The 14,546-nt window shown below is 49.5% G+C and overlaps 1 protein-coding gene across 1 annotated transcript in view; it reads left to right on the forward strand.

Moving 5' to 3' along the window:
• Positions 1-1,171: 1,171 nt before the first annotated feature.
• ABLIM3 (actin binding LIM protein family member 3) overlaps positions 1,172-14,546 on the forward strand; it is a 106,364-nt gene continuing 92,989 nt past the window's right edge. Inside the window, exons 1-2 of the mRNA XM_064484429.1 lie at positions 1,172-1,351; positions 1,722-1,821. Of these exons, the coding sequence (XP_064340499.1) occupies positions 1,809-1,821 (13 nt within the window). The 5' untranslated portion in view covers positions 1,172-1,351; positions 1,722-1,808. The remainder of the gene's footprint in view (positions 1,352-1,721; positions 1,822-14,546) is intronic.

Here is a 14,546-nt window from a genome sequence, read left to right on the forward strand (position 1 = left end):
AGAGGAGGGCTACCTACCCTTACCCTGACATCCCAGATTCTGGTGCCCTGACTCACTCTCACAAGGGACCACGCTAGAAATGAGAAGATATGGTTCAGTTCTGCCACCAGATGCTGTGTGTCTGAGGGCAGGTAGCTCAGCCTCTCTGACCCACTGTTTCCTTGTCTATAAGTTGGGGGTGTGTTCACAGCTTTTTGATTCTATGCATACTCTAACCAGAGTCATTCTGTAGACAGGGACTATGTGGCCTTTCAGTCTTGTTTTTCTACTCAAAAGTGATGCTTCTGTGACCATGAACTAGGTTCATAAGGTGACAGGGTAAGTAGTCAGGGGAATATAAAGAACCTCACCCCACTGAATTAATCATGGCCAAGAAAATCAGAATAAAGGTTTCTGTAATACACGCCTACAAAAACTACAGGGGGAAAAAACAACTTTTGGACAAGAGTTAGTGGCCGTACAAAACTGGGTGAACCAGTGAGGTTAAGTCATGAGGCCACATACCAGCTTTTTGCCTCAGACAGGGAAGTGTTTCAAGGTAGGGATTCCTAGACCTTCTACTCTGAGGGCTTCCTGATATTAGACCCAGAGAAGACCCAGGATGTTCTGTCAACAAATATTTATCGATACCTACCACGTGTTGGGTGCTCTTCTAGGTACTGAGGGCCTGGCAATGAATCTTACGGACAAGACCCATACTTTGATAGAGTTAACAGTCTCATGGGGAAGAGAGATGATAAACAACTGTAACAAATGAATCAGTGATAAGGGGTACGAAGGGGGAGGAAGGGACAGAAGTTAAGTCTTCTTAGCCCCTAATGTCTCACCCACTTGTCCAGCCGCCACCTTCCACACTTGAGGAAGATGACGCAGACGGCACTGATCTGCTCAAGACCAGACTACACCCATCTGATCAGAAGCAGGATTAGAAGCTAACACTGTCTTCCTGCAAAGCCAATCCTTTCTTCACAGCCCCTCCCGATGACGTGTCTATTTTCCTATCATTGTTTAGCTTTTAGAACCCAGTACCCAGGGAGAGGAAACAGCGCTCAGGCATCCCCTTGCTGGCCCCAGGACGCAAGGGCCCCATCCATCCGCCTTCACTCCCCAGGACCCAGGGAGAAGCCCCGGCGGGGCGGGGCCTGGATACGCGCCGGCGCGTCCACCAGGTGGCAGCAGCGAGCGGCCGCGCCCCCCGCGCAGCCACGCCGCGAGCCCGCATCATGGATGTCGAGCTCTCCTATTTCGCTTCGCTCGCCTTGGAATTCGAGACCCCAGAAGAGGACCAGGATTCATGAGCCGGTCGCAGGGGCCCGGACTGGGGCCTCTGGCTCCCGACACTGGCCGAGAGGTGAGTCCTGGGGCGGGTCGCCGCTCGCGGCAGCCGGGCGGGGACGCGCTGCCCAGCTGAGCCGGGCGCCCGGCGCGTTGCCCCCGCCCTGCCTCCCTGTGGTCCACACCCCCTTTGGGCTCCCGAGCTGCTGGGCTGCAACAGTCGGGGGTGTGCGCGAGCAGGCGCTGCCAGCCTGGCTTCTGCCCGGCAGTCAGGGTCCAGGAGCTGGAGGACCTGGGCGCACATATCCTCTGCCTCCTACTCCCTCCTGCTCTCACCTGCGCCAATTAGTCTACTCGCCTTCAAGGCCAGTGGCTACAGCCAAGACGGAGAGGGGACAGCACCTGAGGATACAGAGCTAGCATTGGACTGCCCTTTCACCCTCTAGGTGATGAGTGAGGTCGGAAGATCTGAAGATTTAAAAAGCAACGGGAGCCTACGTATTGAATGAAAGACCCAGTGCGAAGGCATCACCATGAACACGAGCAGTAAGTGGGTCCTCCTCTCCTTTGCCATGGGAACAGGGTGGGGGCGGGAGGTGCAGGAGCCTGCGCTGGGGCTGCCTGGAAGGAGGAAGGAAGCCTGGCACGGGATGGACACCAGGCCCCCAGACTCCTCCTTGGTCCTTTCTGTGCTCCCCGGCACAAGGATATGGCTTCAGCTTTTCATGATAATTTAACTAATGTTTTATCGGCAGCGTCACTCGCCTCTGTGGGGAGGCTGCTTGTCTCCTTCTAGCAATGCCTGGGAAGGCCTAGGAAGCCGTAGTGTGGCCATTGTCTGACTGTGGGGGCTCTGAGGAGACCTCCCGGCACACAGCTGGAAAGCCATGGAAGGCCCAGCTTGCCCTGGAGCTGGGAGGAGCAGGGAGGCTGGCCCTCCCGCTGGTGGGTGGGTGGATGTGGGCAGGCCCTGGGATAGGAACTAGCAGTTTGATAAACAAATCATCAGGAAGCCACCTTTGGATCTGGAGGTTGTGAAATAGCCCGCTCTTGTGTGCAGGCAGCCCCATGGGCCCAGGGCTGATTTTTTTCACACACCTGCAGGCTGTCTAGCCATCCTGTGAAAGAGAGAAAAAGAGACAAGCCCTTTGGCCAATGTTTCTAACATGCTGGAGGCAGCAACTGCTTTGCAGAGCCAGGACCAGACATTTTGCTGCTGAGCTGAGCCTCAACTGCTGAGAAATGCAGTAAGAAGTACAAGGAGGCCCACTCTATTTCTCTTCAACATAATTCCTTTGCCCATGGGCTGCTGGGGCAGGTGGCCTGGGCGCCACCCTAGAGGGAGGTCTGGGTTCAAGTCCCTCCTCCTGCCACTGGGCCAGCTTAGCTTGCCTGGGTTATTCAGCAGCAGGTGGGGTTGTTGAACTGGAGAACCCCTAGGAACGTTCACTTCCCTGGGTCTATGACTTTGCCGTCTCCTCTCTGGATCTCAGATTGCTCATTGTAAGATGAGAAGAGTTGAATTAGAGGTCTTGCTAATCTAAAAATCTGCAAGTTTCTTCTAAAAAAGCTAGAACTGAGAAGCAAGGCCCGAAAAAATCAGTACTTCTGAGTCAGACCAAACCCAGTTTCTTCCCCTCCTTCCATTTCAAGGCTGTTGGCATGGAGGGGAGGAAAACAAAGCAAAAGCCAGGGAGATGGAAATGGAATATATTTATTTACTATGTATTTGTATGACTCATCTCTCTGCCATCTTCCTTTGTGTATTACATAGCTATGCTAAGCAAGCGATTGTAGCTGGATTCCCTCTACCTCTTACAGCCCAAGCATTTTGCCTCTTGATTGTGATCATCTGGAACGGGGCTGGGGCTTCACGCCAGGCTGAGGAAAAGAGCAATATTAGGTAGACCTGATCACCTAGTGGGCCACGTATTTGCATCCGTGTGCTTTCGGACAAGTAAAGATGTGAACTGCCTGTCACTTCCCACTACCTCTAGGGAAAATATGTATTTATGGGAGCTTTTTCGCACTAAATGACAGAAGAGAAAGATGGCTCATCTGTTTTTCACAGAACTAAGAAATAAGGAAATAAGTGGCTTGCCCTTCTCTCTGAAATCATAAGGAGCTCTTGTCCCATTAGCAGCACTGAGTATTCCTAAAAGAAGGAAACGGAATTTACTTTTTTTTAGACATAACAACCAGTAGAATTGAATACTGCGGAAGACGAGAGTGCATTTTTGTTAGTCCTCTTCTCCCACAGTATTCAATTCTACTGGTTGTTACGTCTTAAAACCCAATCCTTATGCCCGCAGTTAAACCTAAGAGAAACTCTTACTCAATTTTTCTTTCCCTTCCTCCTACCGAGGCCTCACTCTTTACCAACCACTGTGCTATGCATTTCACCTGCACCTTCTCCCCAGAATCTCCCACCCAGCCTGTGAGACGGGCATTATTGCTCCAGTTTTACAGGTGAAACCTTTGAGCCAAAGTTCAATAACTTCTTCAAATCATGCAGGTGATTGTTGGATTATGAAAGGTACTTGGGTGCATAACATTTTTGACAGTGCGGACTGTTCCTAATGAGAGATTTAAATGTTACCATTGAGGTGGGGGCGGGGCAAAGCATGCGCTGATTATTAGGCTCCTAGTCGCTTCACCTGTGGAGCGGTGAAGTGGCGCGTGGGCTGCACGTGAGAGTTGATAGAGTTCACGCCTTGGAATCAGGTGATCCCAGGTTCTAGTTCTGTTGGCTGCATGGTCCTCAGCATAATTGTCTCATCTGCAAAATGGGAATGGCGGGACCTACCTCAGCACAGAACAGAGATAAATGTTCATGTGTAAAATTGAGAGAGTGATATCCGGGCAGGGCTGGTGTCTTGTGAGCGATGGTGGCCAGGCTGTCATCATCACTGCAGTGGTCATTGTGGTTCTTGTCCTTGACTTTATGACATTAGCAGGCAAGTCACTCACCCTCTCAGTGTCACAACTTTGTCATAAATTCAGATGAATATGGAAGTGTGATCTTGAGGATTAAACAGGATTGTGACAGATTGCTTTGTAAATATGTGTAAATTGTTTTTATTAATAAGAAACACGTGTCTCAGATGGCAAATCCAGGGGAGTGCCCAGTGACTCATCAGAGTACATTTTAATTTCATCAGTATTCTTTCTCCTGAAATCTAGCTGACCTTTAGCACACCACAAAGCAGGACCATGAGAGGAAGGGGTAATTTTGGAGATGACTGAGTAGGGTCCAGACCTGGCAGAATGCAACAGGTGGGCTCCAGCCCTTGGAGCCAGTAAGGGAAATGGGGAGGAGGGCTCCTTACAGAAAGAACAAGACGCCAAAGGCATGAGCAGGACTCCCAGGGCTAGTACTGACATGGTCCCTCCCTTGGGCCAAGGGCTTCAGGGAAAACAGAGCCATCATTTCTACCTTGGCCTCTGTGGGGTGGGACTGCTTCCCCTGCGGGCACCCAGCCTAATTCCAAGGATCTGTCTTTTGACTCCTGACCTGCTGAGGCAGCCCCTTAACTGGCCTCCCTTCACCCACTCCAGCCCCCTCCAGTCTCCCCCCACCCCCACTGCATCATGCTCTGCTTAAAATGCAGATCCCATTGCTCTTAAGATGCAAGAGGAAAGCCCTCAGCAAGGCCTGCAGGGTCCCCTGTGGCCCGGCCTTGCTCACGGCCCCAGCTCATCCACACTGCACCATTCTCCATGTTCCCATCATGTTTGCCTCCTTCCATTCCCCTGAGGACCTGTTCCTTCCTCCTGGAAAACCCTCTCTCCCTCCAGCACCAGCCCCTCTGCCGAACACCCCTCTTCATCCAGGCTGGCTTCCTCCCACTCCCATTCCCCAGTTCAGCTCACATCCCCCAGTGATGCTCTCGGTGCACCTTGGCCCTGTTCTTTAGGAACCTTGTCTCCACCATCACACACTCACTCCTGTGGTCTCTGGCCATTTTCCTCCACCCACAGAGCAAGGAAGGCACTGACCCGAGACCTCTCACTCTCACACAGTCCCCAAAGCCATGAGGGTTTCACCACCTAATGTGCGTTTTCTTACACAACAATAAATCTTTGGTTATTCTACGTCAGTGTCTCCCAGCCCCACGTTGGCCCTAGGAGTTCCCAGGTCAATTCAGTCTCCACTGGGTCCAAAGCCAGGGGCGTTGAATTGACCCCGGAGCGTCAGAGGCCCTGACGGCCTCTCTTGCCCTTTTAGATTCATGCATATACAGTACCAGGTTGATCATCTTCCTGAAGGCTTCCTGAAAGCCATGGCTCCCTTACGTACAGAGCCCAGTGTTGGGTACAATACCAGCGAAAAAGGCTAATTTTCAACTAGAGGATTTGGCTCTTACGACACCATCATTTCAGAACTTTGCTCTACTCAATGGCCAACTCAACTCCAGGAGAAAGGAGCTGAATCTGAAGTTGAGTTAAGATCCTAGAAGAGAGGCAGAAAAGGCTCAGAAAAGGTCTGAGGGCCAGGATTTTGTGGTTGTAAGAATAGAAGTAAGGGAGAAGATCCTTTAGGAGTTAACGTCCGCGTGGCCTTGCACCTGACTGAGTTATAAGGTGAAGGAGATGGGGAGTCAGTGTTAGGGTCTCGGCAGGAAACAGATGGGCGATTTGAGGGGAGTTAAACAGGAGTCTTTGCCAGCGTGCGAGTAGGGTGTAGGGAAGAGAGCAAGGAGAAGCCAGAGTGGCCCAGGACCATTCTTACCACAACTGCCCCCAGCCTAAAGAGGCAAGAAAGAAAGGAAGCCGGAGGCCCAGCGTGCTGCAGGGGAAGGTCTGCAGGGAGGAGTATTGGCCCTGGGCTCCCGGAAGGCAGCCCGCCCTCAGCCACACCCCAAGGAAGGAACCGGGGGAAAGAGTATCCCGACCTCTCTCTCCTACCTCCCCTGGATTTTCTGCGGTGCTCCCCCACCGCACCCCAACCCCACCCCCGGGGCCCAATCCAACCAGGAGCCACATGGCAAGGTAGGCAATTGATGGGCCCATCAGGGTGAGCCTGCCCTGGGACATCGTGGGGTTGAGAAGGAACAGAGTGGCTCTCAGGAGGCGAGGGATTTCAGAATTGATGACACCCAGATGGGGAGCATAGTGACCTTCCTCTGCTAATGTCATTGCCCAGGTCAGGAACTCTATGAATTCCTGAAGAAAAGGATCCATTATAAACACAAACACAGGAGGGTGCCCTCTAAAGCAATTCTCGACTTACAAAACGGATGAAATAGAGATGATTGTATATTTTATAAGGATAGAGACTTTTTTTTTAATCAGTGCTTACTGGGTGAATGGAGCACTTGTGGACAGATGACCACTTGAAGCTAAGGGGGGTTAGAGGAAGAATGTAAGGAACAATGTTAAAACCACCCAAAATGAGTCTAACACATCTCTGCAAATCCGCAGTGTGACTTCAGGAGCACTTGCATTGCGTAAAGGAAGCAGTGTCAATTCTGAACTCCAGCTTTCCTATCTGGCAAAAGCTTTATCTGGCTAACATCTGCTGTTTCGAATGGTCAACAACTGGCCAGTACCCAGCATTAGCCAGATACCATTGTGAAGAACAGAAAACAGCCAGAAGTGTTTAAGCACCTCTTACTTGTTGGATATTTTGCCGGTTAAATCGTTCTTCTGCAGTTCTTAAGGGTACAGACTGAAACTAAATAGCTGGGTTCAAATTCCGGCCCCGCCTTTGACTTGCTGTGTGTGCTTGGGCAGGTCACTTACCTTCTCTGTACCACATCTTGAATGATAATCTCAGGAAGTATAACAATAGTGAGTTGTTAAAATGAATAAATAAGTTAATAGTTGTAACTTAAACAAGTGCTTAAGTTGCTTAAAACAGTGCCTGGCATATAGCAGATGTTTGTAAAACAATAAAAATAGTGTATATTACTTTGCTGGAGCTGCCATAATGAAGTATCACAAACCAGGTGGCTTAAATAAGAGAAATGTGTTATCTCACAGCTCTGGCACTAAAACTCCAAAACTAGAGTATCTTCGGCAGGGTTGGTTCCTTCTGAGGCCACAGGGAAAGGATCTGCTCCACCCAGGCCTCTTTCTTGGTTGTGGATGGCCGTCTTCTCCCTGTGTCTCTTCACATCATATTCCCTCGATGTGTGTCTCTGTGTCCAAATCCCCCTTTTGATAAGGACACTGGTCTTACTAGATTAGGGCCCACCCTAATGACTTCATTTTAACTTGATTACCTCTTTAAAGACCCTTACTCCAAATATGGTCACATTCTGAGCTACCGGGGTTTAGGATTTCAACATGAATTTCAGGGAGGGGACCCAATTCCACCCATAACATGTTGTCTGTTAAGTAAGTGACTCCTCGAAGAGGAGACTTCCCTGTGGATCAGTTTTCTCTGAATGTCAGCCCCTCCCCAGGGCTAGTGTAGGATGCTGATAGCTATCTACCTTGGCTTGATGTTTCAACCCTAATTTTACCACCTCTGACCAGCGGAGATAGAGTCTGTCCGTGAGAGCTTGAAGGGGACTCTTCATAGGTAGAAGGTCCCCAGAGAAGAGGACCGCAGTGACTTGGTATTCCACAGTCAGTCTGTCTGCAGAAACCACACTCCCCCCTCACCCCCCATTCTGGTCATTGTGCACGACTGTAGCATTTCAGCAGTGCAACGGCATTTACAGCCACAGGATTGTGCTTCTGCCTGCCTAGCTCCTGGGGATGTCCTCCACGGTGGATAAGAATTGGTTTGTTCATTTGTTCACACAACAAATATTTACTGACCACCAACTGCGCCAGGCATATTGCTGGAAATACAGCAGTAAATGTAACAGGCATGGTCCTTCTCTTCATGGATCATACAGGGGCCAGCTGGTGGCCATCATGATGGGACATGTTTTATTTGCCCTACACCAGGTTTTCAGCATTGGGAAATTGGGAAGTCAAAAGTGGGATTTCTAGCTTCTCTTTTAAAACAACTGAAACATCTTGCATCCCTGCCCCTGTTTTCCTACGTGGCAAGTCAGTAGGGTTGGCCTGTGTTCAGGGGGGCATGGACTGGTCTCTAGTGAGCTGCAGTTGCCACCACTTCATATTACATTGTGCAAGGACAGCTTAATTTTATGTTGCCTTTCTGCTATAGGCATTTGCATGTTTAAACCTCTGTCTAGTAGATGACCCGAATAACCTCAAACTCAGATGAGGAAACTGCAGCATATCTGTTCACTGTCGTAGGAGAAAGTCCTGTCTGGAGTTAGCAACTGATTAACACTGCTGTGCTATAAAGTCCTAAAGTGAGCAGAATCCTGCTTCATGTCCTTATGTCCCCAGCTGACCCATCCCCAGAGGATGATGTCATATCCTGTTGGATACAGTTGGACAAACAACATCCCACCCCTTCTCCTAGCGGTCAGTTTCATTTCCAGGAGAACCTGGGAGTAGGGGGTGGGACATGGACCAAAGGAGAGCAGTTCTGGGTAACTGATCCCAGCCCTGGGTACCTTTTCTAGCCCAAAGGAAGGTACCCTGGGAGGCTGGACTGTTGAGATATTGTTGTGACATATGGGACATGCTGATCCAGTGGAGGACATCTCAGACTTGAGCTCCATATCAGTAAGGTCAGTTTATATCCCCACCCAGCTAAGGGGTGATTACTGAGCCAGATATGACTACTCAAGACTTCTCCTCTGTAATTATGGGGGTCTCCTGCTTGAGAAAGAAAGGCGAGAAATTGGATAAGGCTAACATAATTTCTTCAGTTGAGAGCAGATTCTTTTCTTCATTCCTCTGGAAGAAATAAGGGTAGCAAAGAATTCATATAAAACAAAGCGTAGTGCCCCGCACATTGTAGGTACTCAAAGAATATTTGATGAATTAATTCATTGATGAAAACCGCACACACTTTTTTTTTTAATGTAGATCTCTCTACTAAGTTCTAGTTTCATCTTTATGGCCATCTGCTAAGTTGCCCACCTGAATATTCCAAGGCACTTCAAATTCAAACTGAAATGTCATGAACTTATTCTTTTTAAAAGAAAAAAAAACCTCCTTCTACTCTGTTGATTGCTAGAACCTCCATCTATCCATTCACGTTAAGTTAGTAATCGGAAATTGGTCCTGGGCTAGGGAAATAGCTCAGGGGTAGAGCACGTGCTTAGCATGCATGAGGTCCTGGGTTCAATCCCCAGTGCCTCCATTAAATAAATAAATAATCTAGCTACCTCCCCTTCTAAAAAAAAAATTAAAAGTTTTTAAAGGAAAAAAAGAAAGTCGTCCTCATCCACATTTCTCTTTCCTTCGCTCTCCTGTGTTCAGTCTGTGTCCCTGCCGGGTCGTTCCTACCTCTGACATGTGACCAGAACTCTTGCCCTCCTCAGCTGCCGTCACTCCCCAGTGTCTGTGGCACCAGCTGTGACAGCTGTTGGAGTGAAAGGCTGAGGGAGGGGTGAGTTGATCTCGATCAAGTTCAGTGGAAGGCAGCGGAGCCAGGCGGGCTGCACAGGCGGGAGGCAATCCCAGCGCTGCCCTGTGCCACTCTGCCTGGGCTGCCTTGGAGCCTTGTGTTCAGGGTGGAGCATGCCCGGGAATGGAAGGACTTGGAACGTGCTGGGGAGAGGGCCTTGAAGGAGCAGAAGGGAGATGCCAGAGTCAGCCCCACAAGTTGGTTTTATGTCCCCCCGAGGGTATGGATGGTTCCTTGACAATTTCACACAATGCCCCTGAGTGCACCCTGCAACCTGGAAGTCTCTAGCCCCTTTTCCGAGTTCATCACCAGCCAGACAAGAGGTCCAGACAGTCTCCACGTTGCTGTCCTCTTTCTCCCCATGCTGTGGTTACTGCTGTGTGCTTGTGCCACAGCCCCACCCCATCTCTTGGCAGAATTCTACTCTCTACTGCCTCTATCATTTCAAAAGCTTTTCCCTCACATCTGCTTGATTTTGTGCAGAGCGCAGGTCTTTCTCCGTGGGCTGTTATCTCTTGCCCTCACCAGCACCAGCAGGGCCAATGAAACAACTGCCTTGCAATAGTCTAATGACACAGTTGATCTATTTTAAGCACCTGAAGCACACTCCACCAAGTGCCAATCTTCCCGCAGCAAGCTGCTCTCAGCATGCAGGGGCAGGGCCAGCCCGAGGTCTGTTCCTGCTTTTTGAAAGCCCAGGGATCCGGACCCTGCCCATCCAAGGACAATGTACGGCAACTGTAAAATTAGATATTTCCACAGTCAGCATGAGTTGTTCTGCAAGGAGAATTGCCTGAGATACCAGGATTATAGGGCGCAGGAACCTCAAGTGACCATAAATCCCCCTTTCAAAGGGCAGACACAGAGCTTGGAACCGTTGTGTGTGGGGAGAAGGGACTTGGGAGGCAGCATTTCAGGAACAAAGAGAAACCTAAACCCCAGCAGAGATGCCTTAGCCTCAGACCAACTTTTTCTCCTTCTCTTAATCAAGAGACATTCTTTTCCAATTATAGCCTATCTGAGTGCGACTGTTTACATATATTATTTATTTAATCCTGGCAACAATCCTGCATGCGCCCTCCCTGCTCTGTGTCTAAGGACAGTCTTCCCCGTATTATGTTGGCTCTCATCATCCTTCCCAGAACTCGCCACAGTCGGTGATTGTTTTATCCATTAGTGTGTTTTCCTCATTTGTGTCTCTATCCCCTTTTGGATCGTAAGCCACGTGATGGCTCTGTGACAGGCCTGTTTTGTTCACTGCTGAGTCCTCCAAACTCATTAAGCTGCTTGGCACAAAGTGATGACCGCTAATGACAGTCCATGTTCGTTAAGGATTTACTCTGTGCCGGGCACGGTGCTAAGCTCTTCACAGGCATAAGGGCACTGAACCCTTACGGAAGTCCCATGAAGTAGATGCTAATAATATCCTCATTTTACAGAGGAGCAAACTGAGGCTCAGAAAAGAGGTCGCTGGCCCTGAATCTCTTATTTAATAAGTAATGACGTCTTGAATGAGTATGTGCATGAATGAATTTAATACAGAGTATTTAATACTCCCATTTTGCTTAAAAGAGAAATGAGGTTCAAGGGTACAGTGTCCTGGCCTTGGTCACACAAGCTGGTAGGCGGTGGGGCAGGTGTCTGAAACCGCGGTGAGCCAACTCTGAGTATCTTTTCCCTCCTTCCTGCTTCCTCCTTTTCACTGTCTTTCCCCATTTTGCTGTGATGAGAGTCACCGGTGAGGGAGGGAAGTGTGGGTTGGGGTGGCTGATCTTATCATCTCCTGTTGGATGTCCCAGCACTGCTCTCCCGTTCACTGGGGCAGTGACACAAATCCCTGCTCCATGCATGGCGATGTGCCAGGCACTGTGGGATCAGAGGTACACAGGACAGAGAGTGTGACCTCAGGTGGCCTCCTTCCAGCATCTCCTGGGGGGTGGACACATGCGTGACCGAAATACGGGGAAACCGTCATGGGTACTGAGACAGAAGGAAGGAATGAAGAGGGAAACAGGCCAAATTCCTCTGGAAGCCCTGGAGAATACTTCGCGGAGAAGGTAGCACTCAATCTGCACTTTGAGAGGTAGCATTGAAGGGGGAAAAGGGGGTTCCAGGTAGGCTTATCCATTCATTCTCCCAGGGAAGCATTCCACTGTCCCTTGTTGCACAACTTCTGTGTCCCCGGCCTGTGGCTCAGGGGGGAGGAGGTGCAAAATAAACACATACAGAGAGTTTCGGGAAATGTCAGGAAGTCCGGTTGTCTGTACCCTGTGGAGCACGAGGAGGTGGACAGTGAGGAAATGAGGCTGGGGAGCTGGTGAGGAGCAGATCTGCGAGTCTTACGTGCCAGGCTGGAGTGTATTTGTTACAGTCCCCTGCCAGTGAGGAGCCGTGAGAGGTTTGGAGCCCAGCAGTGACCCCAGCAGAGCTGTGCATTATTTAGGAAGATCTCCCCGGCAACACGCACCTGATGGCTGGGAGAGCCCAGAGGCAGCGAGAAGCAGGCTAAGCGCAGTGGAGCAGGTGTGAGTGGATGAGGGGAGGCATGCAGAGCAGAGATGAATGAGCTGGCAGTGCTTCCTCAGCCCTGCTGTGCATTCCTGTCACCGTTATTGCTCTTGGGCCCACAAGTGGACCTGTTATATGATTCTGATTTCTGGGACTGGGCGAACTGATACTTTGAAAACTAGGTTACCAAATCAAGATGCCTTAGATAGTGCGTTTGATAAGCACTTAAGCTGCAGAGTCAGACTGCCTGGGTTCAAATTCCAGCTCAGCCACTGACTAGCTGTGCAGCCTTGGGTGACTTGCTTTACCCTCCAAAGCTTCAGCTTCCTCTCAAGATGGGAATAAAAGGGGGAGCACCGAGCGAGGGAATGGCTACAGGTGCTTAGCACACACTCAGTAATGATTGGTAGCAGAAAGTAATGAAATACATTTGAATGTACTGGGAAAACCCCCTTTAAATATACAAATTAATCAGCACGTGGTAGGATTAGGACTGGTCACCTCTTGGTCATTGCGTTGGGAAAGGGGAACAGAGGTGTATATTGATACCCTAAGACTTCTGTTTAGCTAACATTTAAGGAGTGCTTTTTTTTTTTTATATGTCAGACTGTATTCTAAACTTCCCATGAATTGTCTCTTTTTATCCAGGCTTGAATCAGAAGTGAAATTAATGTTGTAGAGGACAGTCCTAATTGAATAGGGAGCAGGTCATAGTAGACCGGCAGTTAGCACACTTTTTCTGTAAAGGACCAGGAAGTAAGTATTTTGGGCTCTGTCATGCTACAGTCTCTGGGCTGTGAAGGCAGCCTGTGACGATGTGTGGTCAAGCGGATGAGGCAGCGGTGCAATCAGAATTTATTTACAAAAATAAAGGGGGAGGGGGACTTAGCCTGTGGGCCTGAGTTTGCTGCCCCTTGTGCCAGACGACCTCTGAGCCCTCTTCCCGCGTTGACATTCCAGTCTGAAATGATGGCACAGAGATACCTAGTCCTTGTTACTCGGTTTGTGTTTGTAACTGTAAGGGGAGTTTACTTCAAATATGATGAAGATTACTCTGGAAAGATGGGCCTGAAAAGGACTGAAGAAGGCTGTCTCCGTTCTCTGTGTGCCTTTCCCTTCGGCACAGCCCTTGATTCACGCCCTGGTATTCCATGACTCCTCTCCCGTGGCCACTGGGTACCGGGCTGCCAGGCTGCCCTGGGATCTGTTGAGTAGACAGCCCTTGACACTCAGGCCATGGACTCTCCACTTGGGAAGAGACATACCGAGCAATATTCCTGGCCAGGGCTTCACTGTCCAGAGCAAAGTCTCCTTCTAATTTGCTCCCCATTCACATTTCCTACTCAAAGCCCACATTCCCTTGTAATGAAATACAGTAGCCACACTGTCCAGCATGTTTCATCATCCTTCCTTCTGTTTCTTTGCAAAAGAAACTTCCCCCCAACTCCATGTAGTACTAATGAGCTGTCAGTTATGGTGTTCTGCACCGCCTCCAGGGGGTGGCACGTGACCTAGACTAGCCAATCAGAACATCTCATCTACCTATGCCACAAGGATTTGTTCACCGGTGGACATTAGACCCAAGAGAGGCCAACCAAACTACTCCCTGGAATTGGGTAGGGAGATACTGGGATGGAGTATTCATTCCACTGGGGTTGCTGAGCTGAGGACATGAGACTTTGGGGATACCGGTGGCCAGTCCTGTCCAACACATGGGAAGAAGCTATCTGTAAAACAGAAAAAGTTATGGCTCTGACCGTAGTGTAAAGCTCCTGAGAACAGCCAGATGTGAAGCCAGAGGTGGCCCACTCCACCCCATCCTTAGACCTCCCAGTTGTAAGAACCAAGAAATTCCCTTTCCTCTTAAACTAGTTTCAGCTGGCTTCTATCAATTACAGTGGAAAGGATCCTAAGGCACTTGCTGCTGTTGTTATTTTACCCGTTTTCCCATTGGCAATTCCCTCATATAATAACTCTCATTTACCAAAATCCTGTCCATCTTTAGGCCAAGAACTTCCTCTCATCCACTCCTGCAGTGATTTTGTTCCCTCTTCGGAAGTCCCTGGTCCTTGTTTTAGAACATTCTTATGGTTATGAGTCATTTGTTGTAACTCAACCTGGTTTATTCATGTGCATTTCCTATAGCCCTCTTAGATTATAAGCTCCTTGAGGACAGAAGCCGTGCATTGGTAGGGAATAGTGCATTTGCTCTACAACTGCAAGGAACAGGTCACCGGGGAGCCAGAGCATTACTGCTGGAGCTTATAAATCCATGTGTGCCCCAAGCCTCAAATGTGTAATTTTCTGTCAAATG

Source organism: Camelus dromedarius, chromosome 3 (assembly GCF_036321535.1).
Source record: "Camelus dromedarius isolate mCamDro1 chromosome 3, mCamDro1.pat, whole genome shotgun sequence".
NCBI classification, from domain to species: domain Eukaryota; kingdom Metazoa; phylum Chordata; class Mammalia; order Artiodactyla; family Camelidae; genus Camelus; species Camelus dromedarius.